Genomic DNA, 19,051 nt, shown 5'->3' with positions numbered 1-19,051 from the left:
TGGAGTCACCGTCCCTGGAGGGCTGGACAGATGGACATGAGGTTCTCAGGGACATGGGGCAGTACCAGGGGTCGGTTATGGTTGGACTTAATCTTGAGGGTCTTTTCCAAGCAAAAGGATTCTATGACTGTTTGGGAAACAACCAGACATGAATAAAAGAAGCCAACAAGAGCTGGAGGCTGCTCCTGTGATCCCAGGTGGAAGCAGCGCTCTGCAGGGTCAGCCCCATGTTTAGGAACTCCAGGGTCTTTTCCAACCAAAACGGATTCTGTGATTCAAAATAGCCCTATTGGATTAAGATGCTCTGGACAAGAAAACAAGATGAAGCAACACACAGTCCTGAACCTGTTTTCTGACCAGCTGATCTGTTTCCCATCCTGCTCTCCATCAGCCCTGGAAGTTGGCCATGGAGACAACCACAGGGTCACCTGCTGCATTCAGCCTTCCAGCTCCACAGGTAGCAGGACATGACCCCCGTGTTTAACTGCAGGAGGACGGACAGAGGGAAGCACCTTCTCAAAACCAAAACGGTTGGTGTGGTGCTGGCTGAAAACAATCAAAAGACTCCCATTAATTTCTCCAAGTGAGAAAGACCTGCAGCTTCACGCTAAGTCCTACTTAATTCTATACCTGACAGCAATAAAAACAGCCCTTTGGCCCCAACATCTCTCCATCCACTTCGAGCAAAGATTCAAACACTGCTGTCAAACAACTTTACCATCTCAAAGATCCTTTAAGCTACAACAGCTTTGCTTTTTGAATCTCCCTTTATTTTTTCTGTCTGCTAATATGGGAAGTTTTCTGAATGCCAACTATAAAAAGGCCTTTATAAAACTCTTACATGTTTAACTACATAACTTGTACCTTGTATATTTAATAGAGCAAGCTGGCAGAAAAATCAATAGGCTCTTGAGGCACACTGGACAGCTATTAATTATTAGTGTCTAGAAGTCCTTGAATTTTTACACATTCCAACTGTTTAATAAACATACCAGGTCATGTCTACAAATCAGCTTATTTGACAAAAAGCAGTTTTATTTCTATAAGGGGGGAAAAGCAATGGCTTGTGACCCCCTGCAGCATCCGCCTCTCCAGCTACTCAGTTCTTGAGCAGGTAACTGTGCACAATATTGCTGCCCTTCCAAAAATAAGCAAAAATTCTCACTCAAAACCCCCCACAGCAGAAAGATTTTTATTAGAGAAGTCTCATGATCGCTGAGCCCTTATTTTATTAGAGACTTCTCCCAGATGCCTGCAGAATAGTTCATTTTTAGTGGAGGTGCATCTGCTTTGGCAGAGCAGCGCGTCCCCCTCCCCAATCACTTGGGTATTATTTTTATCAGCTTTTGCTTTATCCCCTCTTACAGTGGTTGCTCTGTTCCATGAGCAATGCTTAGTGCTGTGGAGCCTTGGAAGAAACTTCAAAGGAAAATGCAGCACAGGTATAAAGTATCATTGACTCCAGTGATGTAGTGATTGATGTTGATACCTGGTGGGGACCAGGAAGGTGGGGAGATGCTGGTGGTGGTGACCAGGGAAGGAGAAGAAGAACAACAAACACAAAAACTCAAGAAATGAGACTTCCCTGAACCAGCAGGTGAGATCCCAGAGGAGAACAGTTGAAGGGCAAAGGAGCTGAGGACAACTGGCAGTTTTTTAAACCCTATTAAGTGCAAACGGTACCAATAATAAAGCAAAGATGGGAAGAGTAACAAGAAACCAATCTGGCAGAGTCACAGGCTCTTCTGCAACCTTGTGATCCTCCAGCCAAAAATAAAAGGAAAAGCACAAGAACACAGGGTCATAATCGGAAAGGTCAAGGCAGAAAATCAGATAAAACTAACAAAGGACATCCAAAAGCGCTAACAAGGAAGATTTTTCCCTATAATGATGTGAGCAATAAGACCAAGGAAAAAGCTTGTCCAACGCACAATGTTTAGTGTTTCTCTGTGATAACAACAGACCTGTTTGCACCTTCTCCTTTCTCCGGATGGCAATGGGAAGAGCCCAGACTGGAGTAGGGAGAGAACAGGTCAGAGATGTTTAATTTAAATGCAATGTTGTCACTTGGATGGGTAAACCCACACACATACGCACCCAGCAGATCCGGTCACCAGGGTCCGTACCCATCTCACCCCACCGACCACGTTCACTTTTCCTCCTAGAAAAGCCTCAGGTTGTTACAGCGCTGGCAGAGCAGCACAGAAAGGCACCAAGACTTCATTTTCCCCATTCACAGGGGCATGAATTAGGTGTTTTCTCTCATGTCCTGTCCCTCACCCCATCTAGAGGGTTATTTCAAGAGCTCCTGGAAGACAGGCAGGTCCAAAGAAACCAGTAAATAATCTAATCTGAAGGAAAGATGGAAGCTTGGGTCACAATTATTAATTCTGGAAACAAAAAATAAGCAGATTGAAACACTGGGAGAAGAGATTATTAACTCAGCAGAACAAGGACTGGTGGCTGGAGATGGACAGAGACTCTAAACTTTCAGGCTGAGGTTCTAAGTTTCACAAACCTGCAGTGTTGACTCCTTTAATATCATAATATTTCATATTTCCCTGAAGAATTTAGGCCCTTGAGTCAAGTTACTTAATGAGAAGAAACTTCTGTTTTAATCTATGTTTTCGGTTTCTTCTTAAGTTTTTTTAAAAGACCTCATTAATTAGCTCTCCTGTTATTCATCTCTTCATTTTGCAGGGCTTACTGTGATCACTGGCTTTTGGCCACACATTTATTCAGCTCATCTGAACAGAAATTCAGCTGTTGTCTGTAAGTTAGAGCTGAACATCCAAGTACAGGTATAAACACCATAAAGTTACAGAAGAAGAAATATGAACCCATTTCTTTACAGGATATTTCACCCTGTCTGGTTTGCCGCCTCCTCAGATGTAAAAATAATAAACCCTATTAATTTAAATCTTATTTAGTTGTTCCATCTCTCCGCAATAATTGATTGGGCTTTAGACACTCAGCCAGAAAACACAATCAAATCAGGTTTGCCTGGTGATTGTGCCGCAACAGTGTCAGAAACCCTCAGTCCCCACACTTGCTCTAATTGATTAAAACATTTGGTCACTCGCACATTTCTATTTAGACAATTAAGCTAAAGAGACACTACAAATGCAGCAAGACCAGCTGAGAGCAATAATGGATCCTTTCAGTCTATTTTTCTAGGGAGAATTATGACTTAGTGATGTTGCAGTAATTAAGGTGGGTTTTTTCTCCCCTTTGCTCTGCTCAATGCTGCACAAGCGCTGCCTTGCAGGGAACCACACCAACGAATTATCTGCTTCTCCTGCCCTCCAAAAAAGCTGCCACATGCTAAATCTGCATGTTTGGCACCTACCAGGGCTGTAGCACTTCCAGGAATGAGGGGGAAGTTCTCCAGTGCACAGTCAAGCTACATTTTTCAGATAAAACCCCTAATTTTCTGAGTGTGTTTGGATGCTGGCTCCACCCGTGACATCTGGTACAGGGCCAAAACGTGTCAGTCACAACCAGGCAAACTCAATGATACCCAGTTCCCAGGAAAGCGGCTGAACTGCAGCATTTCTTGCCAAAGTGATGCAGAGAAAACAAACAGGCTCCTTGGGCTTTAGCTCGGAGATCTTGGGGAGCTGGAAACATTGGCAGAATCTACAAGTGTCAAAAGCCTAAAAGAAGAGATCAAGAAAAAGAATTGCAGCTGCCTTATTTACAACTTAGTGCACGAGATGAGAACAACGAGGCACAAAATTTGTATTAGAAACATTTTGCCAACAGTAGATCCAAACTATCACTTCGTACGTCTCCAATGGCACAGGTGGTACCTGCTAATAGAAGGTAAGGTTTATCCTACCCACCCACCGGTCCATGTAGTTCTACATTCAGTCTTACATGATTAAGAACCTGCAAACGTGGTTTAAAATAAAAAGCGTACAGATAGTCCTCGCTGGAGGATTAGTGAGCTGTGCTGACGTGCAACCAGTAGAGAAGAGTGTGGCTACGGAATTCCTGTCTTCCTGCACCAAATCAAATGACCAGTGCAGCTCACAGCCACACAGAGGCTGTAACACCCCGACCACAGGGTCCAGAAAAGAATAACCAACCAAAGCAGAGAAAGCTTCAGTTCTGCTTTACATCAAGCTTAAGGTGTGCGTGATGTGAGACTTGAGATGAGTGTCAAAATTAACCTTTAAGTCTTCCTGCTCAGCAGAGATCTGAGAAGACAGGCAGCTGCAGTGCATATGGAAAATCCACCAGCTGCAACCCATTTCACCTGCAGCAGGTCAATAATCATAGAATCATTTTGGTTGGAAAAGACCCTCCAGATCATGCAGTCCAACCATAACCCACCCCTGGCACTGCCCCATGTCCCTGAGAACCTCATGTCCGTCTGTCCAACCCTCCAGGGATGGTGACTCCAGCACTGCCCTGGGCAGCCTGTTCCAATGCCCCACAGCCCTTTGGGGAAGAAATTGATCCCAATATCCAATTTGAAACATAATAAATGAGAGCATTTTTCAGCACAGTCCCCTGGAAAGCTGCTTCCTTGCATTCAGGCTGTTAGCATTAGTAAAATAAGCACCCTAGCATTCGTTATCATTAGGGCTCCTGTTTCCAGGACTCCTCTTCAAAGTGACAAACAACAGCTACAGGACGATGAGCTGGAGGCACACGGTAAGTGTCACACATGGCTATTTATCCCAATTACTGCACTTCTCAATTTACTCGTTTGACTTCCCTAATTCAATCCCATACTCCAGACACCGCCGGTGGTTGCGAAGAACTACCCGAGTTTGGTCATTTCGAAGGGGAACAGTGCTGAACAGTCTGCAGTGCAACACCAGGAACAAAACGCCTCATTCTGGTGATGTTATTGCTTTCGATTTGCTGTTTATGATGTACCTTATGTGCAGGGACAGAGGGACGATAATCTGCACGGCAATATTCCTGCTGGCAGTACAGTCACCACTGCAGAGCTCAATGCGCCATCGCTCGCCGATACACGGAGACAAGGAACGAGCAGCACGCTGTTCTCAGTAATTACATTGCTCTGAAGAAAAGCAGCAAAACTTGCACATTAAACATGCCATTTTCTGTGTCCTCTCAAGCCAGGAGATGCTGAAAGCCCATCAAGGGCACCAATTAACATTTTGGAATAGACTCCCAAATGCAAACTTAACAGGATGACCAGTGTCTAACGCAGGACAGCTTTAAATTATAGCAGTTCTTTTGCACTGAGGGTGCCATTTAAATATTCTCATGAAATATTTGGATTATTAAAGCCTGATGACTATGAAAGACAGAAAATGATACTCAGCGGAATTTGGCCAGTTTTGCATGGGAATACTGGGATGCTGGACACCCACGCTCAGCAATGGAATGGGTGCTATTGGCAGCCTGGGGTGGGCATCAGTACCAAAGGAAGCGCAGCCCACATGGTTTGAATTAGATAGAAAGGTAGAAGACAAAGGAGCTCAAAAAATAACCACGTCCTCCCCCTCAGCTCGCTTTCACGTCACTGATTCCATTTCTGTTGAGCCTCCTGGTCTCTCACTATCCCGCCCTGCGCAAACCTCCTTCGGGATCCCGGCGTTCCGGTGAGTAAGCGCAAAGCTCATTTTCTTGAGAGAATTAACAACAAAGTCATTCCTCTGAGAAAAGGGGTCACTTTACTGACTAAAATGAGAAGTCATTTATTAGCTACTGTTTTAGGAAGGCAACAGTTACTAAGTCATCAGTTTTCACTCATTGAGAACACAACAGAACTGGTGGGGGTAAAGGTAGTTTCAGTGAGAAAAATGGGCGAATTTCAAAACAAATACATATTGTTTAGTACCTTGGTGGCTTTGTAGAACGTAGAACAGAATAGAATCATTTTGGTTAGAAGAGACCGTTAAGATCATTGAGTCCAATAATCACCTAACTCTAGCACTACCCCATGTCCCTGAGAACCTCATCTCCGTCTGTCCAACCCTCCAGGGACAGTGACTCCAGCACTGCCCTGGGCAGCCTGTTCCAATGCCCCACAGCCCTTTGGGGAAGAAATTGTTCCCCACATCCAACCTCAGCCTCCCCTGGCGCAACTTGAGGCCGTTTCCTCTGCTCCTGGCGCTTGTTCCTGGGGAGCAGAGCCCGACCCCCCTGGCTCCAAGCTCCTTTCAGGCAGTTCAGAGATCAGAAGGTCTCCCCTCAGCTCCTGTTCTCCAGCTGAACCCCCCAGCTCCCTCAGCCGCTCCCATCACACTTGTGCTCCAGCCCCTCACCAGCTCCGTTCCCTTCTCTCATCTCACTCAAGCACCTCAAGGCCTTTCTCGGTGTGAGGGACCCAAAACCGACCCCAGGATTCGAGATTTCGCCTCGGCAGGTCCCAGCACAGGGACGGTCACTGTCCTGGGCCTGCTGGCCACACCAGTGCTGGTACCAGCCAGAATACTGGTGGCCTCTTTGCCACCTGGGCACACACTGGCTCATGTTCAGCTGCTGTCACTAACACCCCCAGGTCCTTTTCCTTTCCAGCTGCTCTTCCCCAAGCCTGTAGAGTTCACGGGGTTGTTGTGACCCAAGTGCAGGACCCAGCACTTGGCCTTGTTGAACCTCAGAGAACCGGCCTCAGCTCATCGATCCAGCCAGTTCAGATCCCGTTCCCATCTCTCAACTCGCTCCAGCACCTCAAGGTCTTTCCTGTAGTGAGAACACGAGCCAGCCCATGTTCTCCAGAGCACCAGGAGCCACAGGGAGTCCCAGTGACCTCCAGAGGGAACCAAACCTCTACCAAGCACTCAGCACAGGCAGCATTGGGACTTGCAGGGCAGCAGATGGAACAGGGTCTGTCTCCTGCCTCCCTGATTCTTCCTTCCACTGGTCCCCAACCAGTCTCAATGCTCTGGGGCCCAAGACCTGGCTACAGAGGACCCAGCTCTAGGGGAGGTGGCACTGAGGAGCCCATGGATTCTCTTCAGCCCCCCAAGATGTTGAATCCACCCCCCAGCTCCCTGGTACCAGGGAAGGGGGAGCAACGCTCCCTTCCAAACTCTTCCTCCCCCCATTTCCAAGTGAAAACAGCACAAAAACAACACCACCCTGGGTTTGAGGAACAGGACAAGGGCTGAGTGGAACAAACCCCATCCAACCCAAGGTAAAACTGTGCCAGTATTTTACCTCCAGCAAAAGACGCATTTGTTTGCACAAGCCAGGCTCGGCGTGGCCTCCATGCAGCGGTGGCTCTCGATTCCGTAAAACGTGTGTTTGTAGCAGCCGCCTCGGCCTCGAAGCATCGACTGACAGCGGAGAAAGACACAGACAGACACCGAGAAAGTTAAAACACACCGTCCGTAACCAAAGCGAGCGCCAAGGTTTGACATCTGCTCCCTGGGCACATCTGCAGCTCCGAGTCACCGGTAACTTCAGCGTTCAAAGTCCCGCAGCGAGGTCACAGCTGCGGAACAAGCTTGAATAATGACAGATGAAGAAATTCCAAGCACACAGATCAGCATACAGACTGATTATATAAGTCCTTACAGAAACCAGGCATTTATGGTGTTAAATTTACAACTGCTTTAGAGGAAAGAAACTTTAACATAATAACTTCTCACTCGCAACACCCCAGCAGGACCACGTGCTTTCCTGAATCAGCCGACAAAAGAAAGCAAGTGAAGCCACTTAAACTGCAGGAACTATTACTGTAAAAGCCCACAAAAGTGCAAAAAGGATCAATTTCCAGGCTGCATCACTGAACACTCAATTCTTTTCATTTGTCTAGTAGACTATTTCTTCTAGCGCTAAATTAAATAAATACTCCGACCTTATAAACCCTCATTCACACCAGTTGGCGGCTCCCACTGGGATCCAGCTCCTATTTAGCATGCGAGTTGCCTGGAGCAAAGGCTGCCTGCCATTATCGCAGTTAAATAATAATAAATGAGAAGGAATCTTTACTCCTCTCGAGAGAAAATTTACAATATGACAGAGTCACTTTTAATCTACCTTCCTCTACCTGAAGAGTCTTAGTGATCCAAGAGAAAGTCTCCACCGAGCAGCGGGGAAAGAAAACATGCAGGTAACTCCTGACAGATGCACAGTTGGAAGATTAAACCAAATGGAAAATGCTGGATTTTCTACTAATCTGTCAAACAATAGAGATTTCAGCATATTCAGACTCTAGGAGAGCAAATTATGGTTTAGATTTCATAAGACAGGCACATCAGGCTCTTCCTAAAATTTGCAGGTTTTCTGCCCTTTCCCAGAATATGACGAACACAATTGTGTTAATTTGAGATATCACTAAAACTCCACTTACTACTGATCCTCATAGCCCTGCTCCCGCTTTCTGCTGATACGAATCTCAAACAAGCCGTCAGACGATATTCACACACTGGTGTGAATCAGAGTCAAGGCCGCTGCCTGTAACCAATTTCAGCTCAATTTTGTAGAACCCTTTACATTTGATTCCTGCTTAAGCTAAAAATAGTAGGGTCCTATCTGAGCACACAGAGCTGCTATTTATTTTGTGAAATGGCTTCACAGCGCTGCATTAAATTCTGTTCTTTAATAAAAATAGGTTCTTGGGCTTTCTCTCTGTCACAGCATTGATGAACTTTGACAAGCTTTGCTTTAAACATTTCAGGACCTTCTCTGACACTAAAAATGATCGAAGAGAAAAATATTTGTAACAATAAACAGCAGAAGCATCAGTGGGATCTCACAGATACTCATGACAGCACAGCAATGGGTTCTTCTGCCTTTTGATGAGACAATTCCAGGTTCCAGTATAAGTTGGGGAAGGACCTATTAGAGAGCAGTGCACGAAAAGGGACCTGGGGGTCCTGGGGACAGCAGGGTGACCATGAGCCAGCACTGGGCCCTTGTGGCCAGGAAGGCCAATGGTACCTGGGGTGGGTTAGAAGGGGGTGGTCAGTAGGTCAGAGAGGTTCTCCTGCCCCTCTACTCCGCCCTGGGGAGACCACACCTGGAATATTGTGTCCAGTTGTGGCCCCTCAGTTCCAGCAGGACAGGGAACTGCTGGAGAGAGTCCAGCGCAGCCACCAAGATGCTGCAGGGAGTGGAGCATCTCCCGTGTGAGGAAAGGCTGAGGGAGCTGGGGCTCTGGAGCTGGACAAGAGGAGACTGAGGGGTGACCTCATTAATGTTTACAGATATATAAAGGGTGAGTGTCAGGAGGATGGAGCCAGGCTCTTCTCGGTGACAACCAATGATAGGACAAAGGGCAGTGGGTTCAAACTGGAACACAAAAGGTTCCACTTAAATTTGAAAAGAAACTTCCTGGTGAGGGTGTCAGAGCCTGGCCCAGGCTGCCCAGGGAGGTTGTGGAGTCTCCTTCTGTGCAGACATTCCAACCCGCCTGGACACCTTCCTGTGTAACCTCATCTGGGTGTTCCTGCTCCATGGGGGGACTGCACTGGATGAGCTTTCCAGGTCCCTTCAACCCCTGACATTCTGGGATTCTGTGTAATTCATTGATAGTAGGCATTTCAACACACAAACCTCGCTGCAGCCGCCCGCTTTGGTGATTTGCCATTCCAAGAGCTCTCTTCCAAAAGAAACAACGTTAATCATGCAGCAAAAGAGCTGAGAGATCCAGGCACCGATCACAGCCCCAGAATCAGAGATGCGCCGGCATTTTAACAAGGCCATGACTCCCATGGTTCATCATCCCACAAATGCTGAAGGCTTTAGTGTGTTAAAAATCAATGTTATTCCCCAAATGTGTGACATTATAGATCAGCTTTTGACTTCTGAGTGTCTCAGGGATTGCACAGAACAGCCAAAACAGCAAAAGGGCTGAAGTTTGTTCTCTGTGCCTCTGCCGAGAATGTTTTTAAGTTTGCAAAATACGTGAAAAGCTCCTGGCTTACTCAGCCTACAATACACAACTGCAGGGCTTGGAGGATGGGGTTTTTTCCTATATACCCTCTTCCCCCCAAAATAAGACCTATCCCCAAAATAAGACCTATCCCCAAAATAAGACCTATCCCCAAAATAAGACCTATCCCCAAAATAAGACCTATCCCCAAAATAAGACCTATCCCCAAAATAAGACCTATCCCCAAAATAAGACCCAGCATGGTTTTTGAGGATGCTAAAAATATAAGCCCTACTCCAAAAATAAGCCCTAGTTACAGTCCAGGGTTTGGAGAGTTAGGCTGATGCTCCAGAATGTGATGACATGACTGTATTTGAATAAATGTTGATTTAATTCAAGAATAAATGTAGATTGTTGCTCATGGACAAATAAGGCATCTCCTGAAAAGAAGCCCTAATGCATCTTCTGGAGCAAAAATTAATATAAGACCCTATCTTATTTTTGGGGAAACAGGGTATATATGTACATACACAGACATATTATACACAACCATATATGCGTCTGTACACACTCCCATAGTGTAATCTAAAAAATAAGAGCATAACAAGTGACAGCCACCTCACTATCTAAATCTTACTGAGGAGCACTGGCTGTCGCAAACCAGATACATCAGCCACAGAACAACAGGTTTAAATGCCCTTGTGTGCCCATTCGAGTGCAACGCCGCCAGCGGAATCTTCGTTTCCCAAGACCTCACACCGGTGACGTAACCTTCCCACTTGTCTCTGCGGTGTTCTGCTCCTGCCATATACTTCAGCAGGCAGGAGATATTTTAGCAGACAGCAGAATAACAGGAAAGAAAACAACAAGAGAAAATGATGTTCCCCACTCTTCGCCGCGGTCGCATTCTCGCTCTTCACAGCAGGGTTTTAATAGCTTGAAATGCAAAACTACAGCTTGGAAGATGAAAGTGGGTTTTGTGCAAGTAATATGGCGTTTTTAGAGGATATCTCATCCGGAAATTTTAATACCTGAAAAAGTCTCCAGCTTTTTTTTAGTTTATAAAAGGAGAAAAGAGAGCATACCTTTGTCCATCGGCAGAGCTTCACCCCAGAGTGGCTTCCAATCAGCTTGTAACCTGAAAACAAGAAATCAAACCATCCATTTTAACTTAGAATAACTGGCAGGCAGAGTGTATCAATTGGTACACGAAACTATTAAGCATCACCATCTCAATGCTGCTTTTCCCTGTTGCAGACGTCAGGTTCCCCCCAGCACTGACCACTCCATTATGGGGCCAAGGCCATGGCCACCCAAGGGACTTGGGCCAATTTGAAACCATTTCACTTCATGGATATTTATTTATATTCATCAGTCTCATTTGACTCAACAAGCCTAGAGAATCACAGAATCCCCAGATGTCAGGGGTTGGAAGGGCCCTGGAAAGCTCATCCAGCCCAATCCCCCCATGGAGCAGGAACACCCAGATGAGGTTACACAGGAAGGTGTCCAGGCGGGTTGGAATGTCTGCACAGAAGGAGACTCCACAACCCCCCTGGGCAGCCTGGGCCAGGCTCTGCCACCCTCACCAGGAACAAGTTGCTTCACATATTTAAGTGGAACCTCCTGTGTTCCAGTTTGAACCCATTGCCCCTTGTCCTATCATTGGTTGTCACCAAGAAGAGCCTGGCTCCATCCTCCTGACACTCCCCCTTTCCATATTGATCCCCATGAATGAGTCCCCCCTCAGTCTCCTCTTGTCCAGCTCCAGAGCCCCAGCTCCCTCAGCCTTTCCTCACACGGGAGATGCTCCACTCCCTTCAGCATCTTGGTGGCTGCGCTGGACTCTCTCCAGCAGTCCCCTGTCCTGCTGGAACTGAGGGGCCACAACTGGACACAATATTCCAGATGTGGTCTCACCACACCCGACTCACAGCACAGTTGTGAGAGTGAAAAGAGAACCAAGATACAGGGCTCAGGTTGAACCCAAACTCCACGCATTCATCAGTTTCACCAGTTCACCAGTGTCACCAGTTCCATCTCCACCGGCAGCAGTGGAGCCGCAGCCGGGAGCCGCTCCGTGCCCATAGGAAACCCGATTTCACATCGCTCCCCTGTTTCCCAGCCAAGATCAACACCATCTCATTTAAATTTATTAGCCCAAGAGGATTAATTCCACAACGCTCGTTAAGCACTAAGTACTATTATTACCCAAATCGCTTGAGTTGGGTTATTTTCCTCTTTGAAGAAAAGTGCTTAGAGCCCAATATGTCTGAAGGATTAGAAGTCACTTCTAAACCAGCAGAAAAATAAGAGGGATTTAAGAAGCCTCACTGTGTCATTCACTCAGTAGCATTTATATGTCAATGGCCTGGTTGTCCCCAAACCACTTCAGGCTGATGTTTTTATTAACACTTTCAAGGGAAATCAAATTTTAGGTATAAAATCTCCTTCCTGCCAACCAGCATGAAGCTATCGGGGTGGAAAAAAGCCTTTGTTCAGCAGAACTGGCCTTCACCACCTACAAGGAGAGGTGGCACCATTGTCCCACCTGCTCATTTGTCACCGTGTGTCTTGCACAGTGAGATCCCAAGGAAATGTCACCGCACCCCAAAATCCCTTCCAAGGACACCAAGCCAGCCAGGAACTACAGTGACAGCAGATGCCACAACAGCTGCACTGGCTGAAAAAAATATCACACCCTGGGAAGACACCCATGGTGACAAAGGAGTCACCCAACATCTGGAGCTCACTGCTCTGGTCACTCTGCCACCCAAATCCAGCCAACATCTGCCCAGGCCCCTCTTGCTTCTTGATCTTGTTCCTGCCTCTGACCTGGTTGGGGGGTCAGGACATATGGAATTTTAGTGAGGTGACTCTCCAAGGGACTGTACGAACACTGGGGCTGGCAGTGGGGACCCCCTGTCAGATGGCAAAGGGGACAACTGCCAGATTGAGACTGGCAGGCTGCTCCCACGCCCTGAGCTCCCTTTCCCCCTCCAACTCAGTGGGAAAGGACAGTATTTCAACCTTTTCCTCTGTAAATGAATAATCTCATAAGCTTCACGTGCATTTTCATGGAAGAACAAACCGCCATAAGCTGAAAATCTTGACTATTTCACATAGCAGATCATCCAGTCCTTTCCTGGAGAAAGGCATCACCGTGACCCTGATCAACATTGAACTGAGAGTCTCCAAAGCCACGTGCGACACTGGGGACACCTTCATCTAGCTCTGGATGAGACCGAAAGACCTTGGGGCAATTTATGACCAATAAATATCAGAGGAACACACAAGCACATGCAGCTGCATCTCTCCCACCCTGGGTCCATCCTGCCCATTTCTTCTGCATTTCTCTGCAAACAGGCCTGTAAAGCAAGGTCTCATCTCAACCACGACCTCCCCGCGCTGCTGGAATTTGGGTCCTCACAGGATTCCTTCATTAGCACGGAAAAAGGTGACACGTCCCTCCTCTCTAATACAGCTGTCCAAGCCAGACTGTTTGCTGGTATCAACCAGCACAGCCCTAGCTGTAATTTTTCCATTTTCCAGAATCCAGCAACAGAATTCATGTAAGATTACTCCTACTGACAAGTGATTTGTGTGGGAATAATATGGCTGGGCTTTAGATTCAAATTAAATTGGAAATAAGACATGCTTGCCCAGATCTGCTACCGAGTTGCTCGAGGGAAGAGAGGAAGCAGCTCGAGCGAGCGAAGCGCCAAGCTCCACAGCCCAAACTGCAGCGTTTTCTGTTAAGTTACTTAAATCAACTTCCACCATGTGGAGCGCCCACAGCTTCCTATAAAGGCCAAGAAAACGGTACATGTTCAACATCAGAGCCTTACAAACTCCAGACAGCCTGAGTGATGAGAAGGGGTTTACTCATCTCTGCTGTGCCACGACTCACAGGAAGAAACAGCAAATACTTGCAGAACTTCTCCGAAGCGCCGCACAAAGATGCTGAATTGGGGTCTTTGCTTCATTGGTAATTCTGGTAGAGAATCACCGTGCTTTCCACACTTGGAAATCTGATAAAATATCAGGGATTAAGGCTGAGCACTCGAGCTGAGCAGGGTCCTTCCTTTCTTCCAGCAATCGCTTCACCTCTGGCCACTGTTGGTACCACATTCTTTCCCCACTGGCATGTTTATAGTTATATAAGTTACTATGTAACTTATCTGACTTATGTTATTTATAATATCCACATACTGTTTCTTCATTTGCACATTTTAAGCCTGTTTAAAATTTATTTTAAAAACAAAAATAAAGGCTTCTGAGCAGAACTCCATTTTGTATTGCTTTTGAGGAAAAATCTTTGATAATATTACTCTATGAAGCTTTGCTCAGATAAGATACCTTCTATTTTGGGTTTTTTTTTCTGATCTTTTACTGTAGAAAAGATCCCTTCTTAGGGCTGACGGATCAGTGCTATCCAGACCCTTACCTGGAAGAACCACTGATGTTAAAGTGTTAAGGACATACATAAATTGCTTGCAACTGTACAAAATTAAACTGAAGTTTTAATTTTTTTGTAATATTTAAAAATATTCTATGCAGTGTACTTTAAACTATTTGGCTTCTTTGCCTTGAAGCCCAGGCTTGAATTTTGAGGAGGAACAAGAGGTTGCTATTGTTTCCTTGAGCAGGTGGGTACCTGTACTTAACTGGGGCCCCAAAATAAAGCACAAAGGGTTAAGCAAGAACCAAGCGGTGCTGAGCTCTAAACCAAACACGGGAGAAAAGGTGTTTAATAACCAGTTAGAGGGTCTTCTTGATTCTGTTTCCACATCTCAGGCTCTGTTGAACGACCTTCTTGAAAGCCCAGGTGTGCTCAGCTCAATCTGCTGCCACAAATTCACCACGGCCCTGCCAAGGCAAACGCTGGTTGAACCAAAACCCAGAGATCCGTACCTACATATACCAGGGCTCACTCTAAACATATTCACTTATCATAAGAAATATTACTTGTGAGCAATAACTAGGTGAATATTTGGATACGCCACCTTCCGAACAATACCGAGTGTTATCTTGATGGGACTCTGCTCGCAGTCCCTGTGTATCTTCAGATACTAAGGCTGAACAAAACCAATCCAGTTATTATTCCTAGAGGCTGATATTCAAAGGATTCCTTAAATAATCAACAGGCTCAAAGTAATCAGCTCAGCTCCTGAATAAAGGCACAAGAACATCTAATCTGCTCTGTGGATTAGCTGGTCCTCCTCTAGATGATAAATTCTGAACGACCTAGACGTCTGTCCAACTTCCCCCAAATTGTCTTTTTTTCACTATAAGGAGGCACGAATTAAGCTTTTAAACAAGCTTTTGGGTGAAATGAGTGTTATAAGGCAATAACACGAGGCTGACAAACACTTGGTGATCGCTCACCCCGACAGTTCCACGGGCTTTTGATGGGCCACAGACAGACCTGTAACCACCGGCATGGCCAGTGTCACTGACAGCGACGGTTCCATTGTCTGGGGCAAAACTGTTCTGCCACCCTTTAAAGCTACATTGCAGCATTGCAACTCTACCATGTACGTAATAGTTCTAAAAGTCCATTCCCTGAAATTCAAATAATTCCTTGAGGGACCGTACTGAGCTCCCAGGGCAGGACACCACCTGCACACCTGTGGTGCTCCAGCGCAGCCAGGTGTTCTGGCTGTGGTTTTGCCAGTTTATCAGCACCACACACATCACACATCTTCCTAAGCTCCTGAACATGGACGGATTATGTGCATCTGCAAGCAATTATGTTATTTTGAAAGCATAACAGATTTAGTCAAGACAAACCGAATTTCTACAATTGTCCATATCAGCAGCAGCATCATGATATCCGCGCAGTCTGAAAACATAAAAAGCATTTGCAAGACAGCAACACTGAACAGCTTTCAAAGACCATAGAATCATTTTGGTTGGAAGAGACCCTCAGGATCATGGAGTCCAACCATAACCCACCCCTGGCACTGCCCCATGTCCTGAGAACCTCATCTCCGTCTGTCCAACCCTCCAGGGATGGTGACTCCAGCACTGCCCTGGGCAGCCTGTTCCAATGCCCCACAGCCCTTTGGGGAAGAAATTGTTCCCCACATCCAACCTCACCCTCCCCTGGCGCAACTTGAGGCCGTTTCCTCTGCTCCTGGCGCTTGTTCCTGGGGAGCAGAGCCCGACCCCCCTGGCTCCAAGCTCCTTTCAGGCAGTTCAGAGATCAGAAGGTCTCCCCTCAGCTCCTGTTCTCCAGCTGAACCCCCCAGGTCCTTCAAAGTGGTCTGAGATGGAAGGGACCTTACAAATCATCTAGTGTCCACCCTGCTGCCATGGGCAGGGACACCTTCCACTAGACCAGGTTGCTGAGCATCCCAACATGGCAAAAAGTCCAGAAGAAAATCCTTCCAGTACAGATCTCTACACCACCAAAAACTCATTGCAGGAAGAAGCTAGGAAAGCATAAACAAAAAGGCATAATTACAAAGGAATTAAGTACATCAGTGGTTGAAAAATGCCCAGAAGTCACAAAAAAGACCCAGCCATCCTCCTCCAAAAATGCAGCCACCTCGAGCTCAGTAAAGCCCATCTGATGTCACATTGTGCTTCACAAACTCCTAAACGACCTCCAGAGGGCTTTTCTTCTGAGGAGAGAAATACACAGCTGGCAAATCAATGTGGGTCCATCAAGCAATCTCCACAAAAGCCCTGGGGTTGGAAGCAATGATCGTCTGTTAAAGCTGGAAAGGGAACTTCACACCAGGAGAATGTTTACAGGGGGAAAAAAGGTCCCAATTTCCTGCTGTTTTACAAGAGCGTGGTTTAAAAGGGCCCGAGCTGAAGGTCAGACACAGCAGTAAATCCATCACCACCGACTTCAGGAGCATTGGTTGGAACACAATTACTGCACTTGAGCCACCACCCAAAAGAATGTTCTGACTAAAGCAAGAAAATTTCACTGTTGGTGAAAGGAACCTGTTCAAATTATTTCAGCATTTTATACCAGAATAGAAGTGGAATCCGGGCAGCGGAATTTTTCAGTTTGCCCAAGTGAGACAGGAAAAAACTCCAGTTTCATTCCTAGGGCTGCTCAGTCTTCCAGAAACCCTTGAAAGGCCACCAAGAACTATTCCTTAGGTTTCCTCTCTCCCTTAAAAGAAAAGAAAGCGCTGTTAAAAAGTATAAACGGCTTGAGATTTGTGGAAGGGTTTGCTTCCATGAGCTGAAAGCAGGAGTGAGAACATGAGAGGGGATATTACAGGGCTCTACTTGACACGCAAAAAGGACGGAAAGTTTGGTCTTCCAGTGATGCCGCTTCAGATCTTTCTCGTCATACAGGAAACTAAGAACATCTTGAACATTTTTAGCGCATAGCAAAAGCCTGCTAAGGTCAGTGACACGCAGCTGATTCGGCAGGCAAGCCAAGCCTAAGCTGGTGTCAAGAAAACGAGACTGGCAGAGTTCAGGGCTGGGAATGCCAGGAGCTGCAATAAATACCAACCTCAACAGCTGATCAGAAAAGAGCTAAAAGATTATTAGAATCTGGCTTTTTGCCTAAACCCAGATGTCCAATTTAATCCAATAGCCCCTTCTGCTTTGCAGCAGGGGACAACAGGAATAACAAAAGTTTCCAATACATAAATGCATAATTTCTTGTCAAATTAGGCCTATGATGGGGTGTCAAACATTTTCACCGGGGGCCACAGCAGCCTCGCAGTTGCCTTCAAAGGGCCAAATGTAATTTGAGGATTTGGCCCACAGGCCTTGTGCATGTTATGTGCATCGTGCTCCTTTATCACACACTCTGTCTCATAACACAAAAGACATACTGTTTTTTCCTTCTTGAAACACAAACATGTATTTTGCTTTCCCATCTATCCATAAATCGCCTTCCTTTTGCATCAATCTTCCTCTTGCTGGATGTTTTGGGATTCAAATTGTTCCACCAAAGATGGTAAGATGTGTCACCTAAGTAAAAGATCAAGATGATACTTTCACCTACATCAACTAGTAATGAAGAAAAACAAAAGGCTGGACCTTTGGCAACAAGCACCGTGGTAAGTCAGACCATTTGCTGAGCCTGTCGCAAAACATTTGCCATGAAAATCTCACATCGGTGACCTCCCTTAGTGGCAACCACGGCAAACCGCTTCTTACAGAAGTGAGGCCATGGGTATCGACCACATGGCAGCTCATCCCATTTCAGTCCCTCCCCCAAATCTAACTGCAAGTTCTTGAGAGCTCCTCTCACCCAAGGTGGGATGGAGAAGAGACGTCCATCCCTCAGCCCAAGTAGATTCACTAATTCCTACATTGGCTTTGCCATCCCAGGAGGAGAACAGCTGCTCCCTTGAATTCTTGAATTAGATTCTGGAGGAACTGTTAATCTTTTAGCAATTAATTTGAATGAAAAAACCCTATTGCTATAATAAAAGCATTCTGAAACTAATAGACACTGGCAGATCACCTTCTCAGGGCATTTTGTACATTAACAGCAGCTGTGTCATGCACCTGTGCTGTTAGATTGCCCACAGAAGAATTCAGAAGACCTATGAAGATGTCACATATTTCCTTATTTGGAGAATAGAATCTACAATGATTATTGGAGTGTATCACTATTATCCATATAAAATAAATGAGAGATACTCCATAAATAGTGTGAGGAAATCAGTATGTTCTGTATCAGACTTGACTAATGAGTTCTCTGCCCTTAGCTGAAGTTTGAGACCAAACTTTTGCCAAGAGATTTTAAATTTAAAACCCATCGCCATCCACCAGAACAATCCGAAGAAAATAGAACTAACCAGCCACCTCCAAAAACCACCTTCCAACTGCTCTTGGACACTGCACGCAAGATAAAGACCAGCCAGACAAAATCCCCTCAAAGGATCCCCGCAGGGAGGTTGGGAAGACACAAGAGCACACACAGGTCACGTTTGGGCTGCAATGCAAGCAGAAAAGAAAAATAAAACCACATGATTGGACTCATGAGCAGGTTCTGTCACAGAAGAACCAGTTACCCAGTCCCAGCTCCTCTGCCAGGGCCAGAGCAATGTGACCATGGGGTTTCCCCTCACACCCATCTACTCTCCCCACAAAAGGACATCTGGGTTCCTCCAGTGCCCACCACAGCCCAGCCTCATATCTCCAGCTCCCCTCACATCTTTTCCCTATTCTGGTTGACCTGGTGCCTGAGCAGGAGGCAGCAAATGTGTGTCTGGCCTGGAACAGCAGGAAGATGAGCCAGGAAGGGTCAGT

The 19,051-nt window shown here is 46.2% G+C and overlaps 1 protein-coding gene across 3 annotated transcripts in view; it reads right to left on the bottom strand.

Moving 5' to 3' along the window:
• LOC309447491 (S-adenosyl-L-methionine-dependent tRNA 4-demethylwyosine synthase TYW1-like) overlaps window positions 1-19,051 on the bottom strand; it is a 109,274-nt gene that overhangs the window by 62,216 nt on the left and 28,007 nt on the right. For all 3 annotated transcript variants that reach the window (XM_082068171.1, XM_082068169.1, XM_082068170.1), the window contains exons 9-10: window positions 10,894-10,946; window positions 7,147-7,265 (exon numbers count right to left, since the gene is read on the bottom strand). In XM_082068171.1, coding sequence (XP_081924297.1) covers window positions 7,147-7,265; window positions 10,894-10,946 — 172 coding nt within the window. The remainder of the gene's footprint in view (window positions 1-7,146; window positions 7,266-10,893; window positions 10,947-19,051) is intronic.

This window comes from Streptopelia decaocto, assembly GCF_964273445.1.
Source record: "Streptopelia decaocto genome assembly, chromosome: 18".
NCBI classification, from domain to species: Eukaryota; Metazoa; Chordata; class Aves; order Columbiformes; family Columbidae; genus Streptopelia; species Streptopelia decaocto.
The sequence above is the reverse complement of the archived record's forward strand: the minus strand, read 5'-3'. Positions and strand labels throughout refer to the sequence as shown.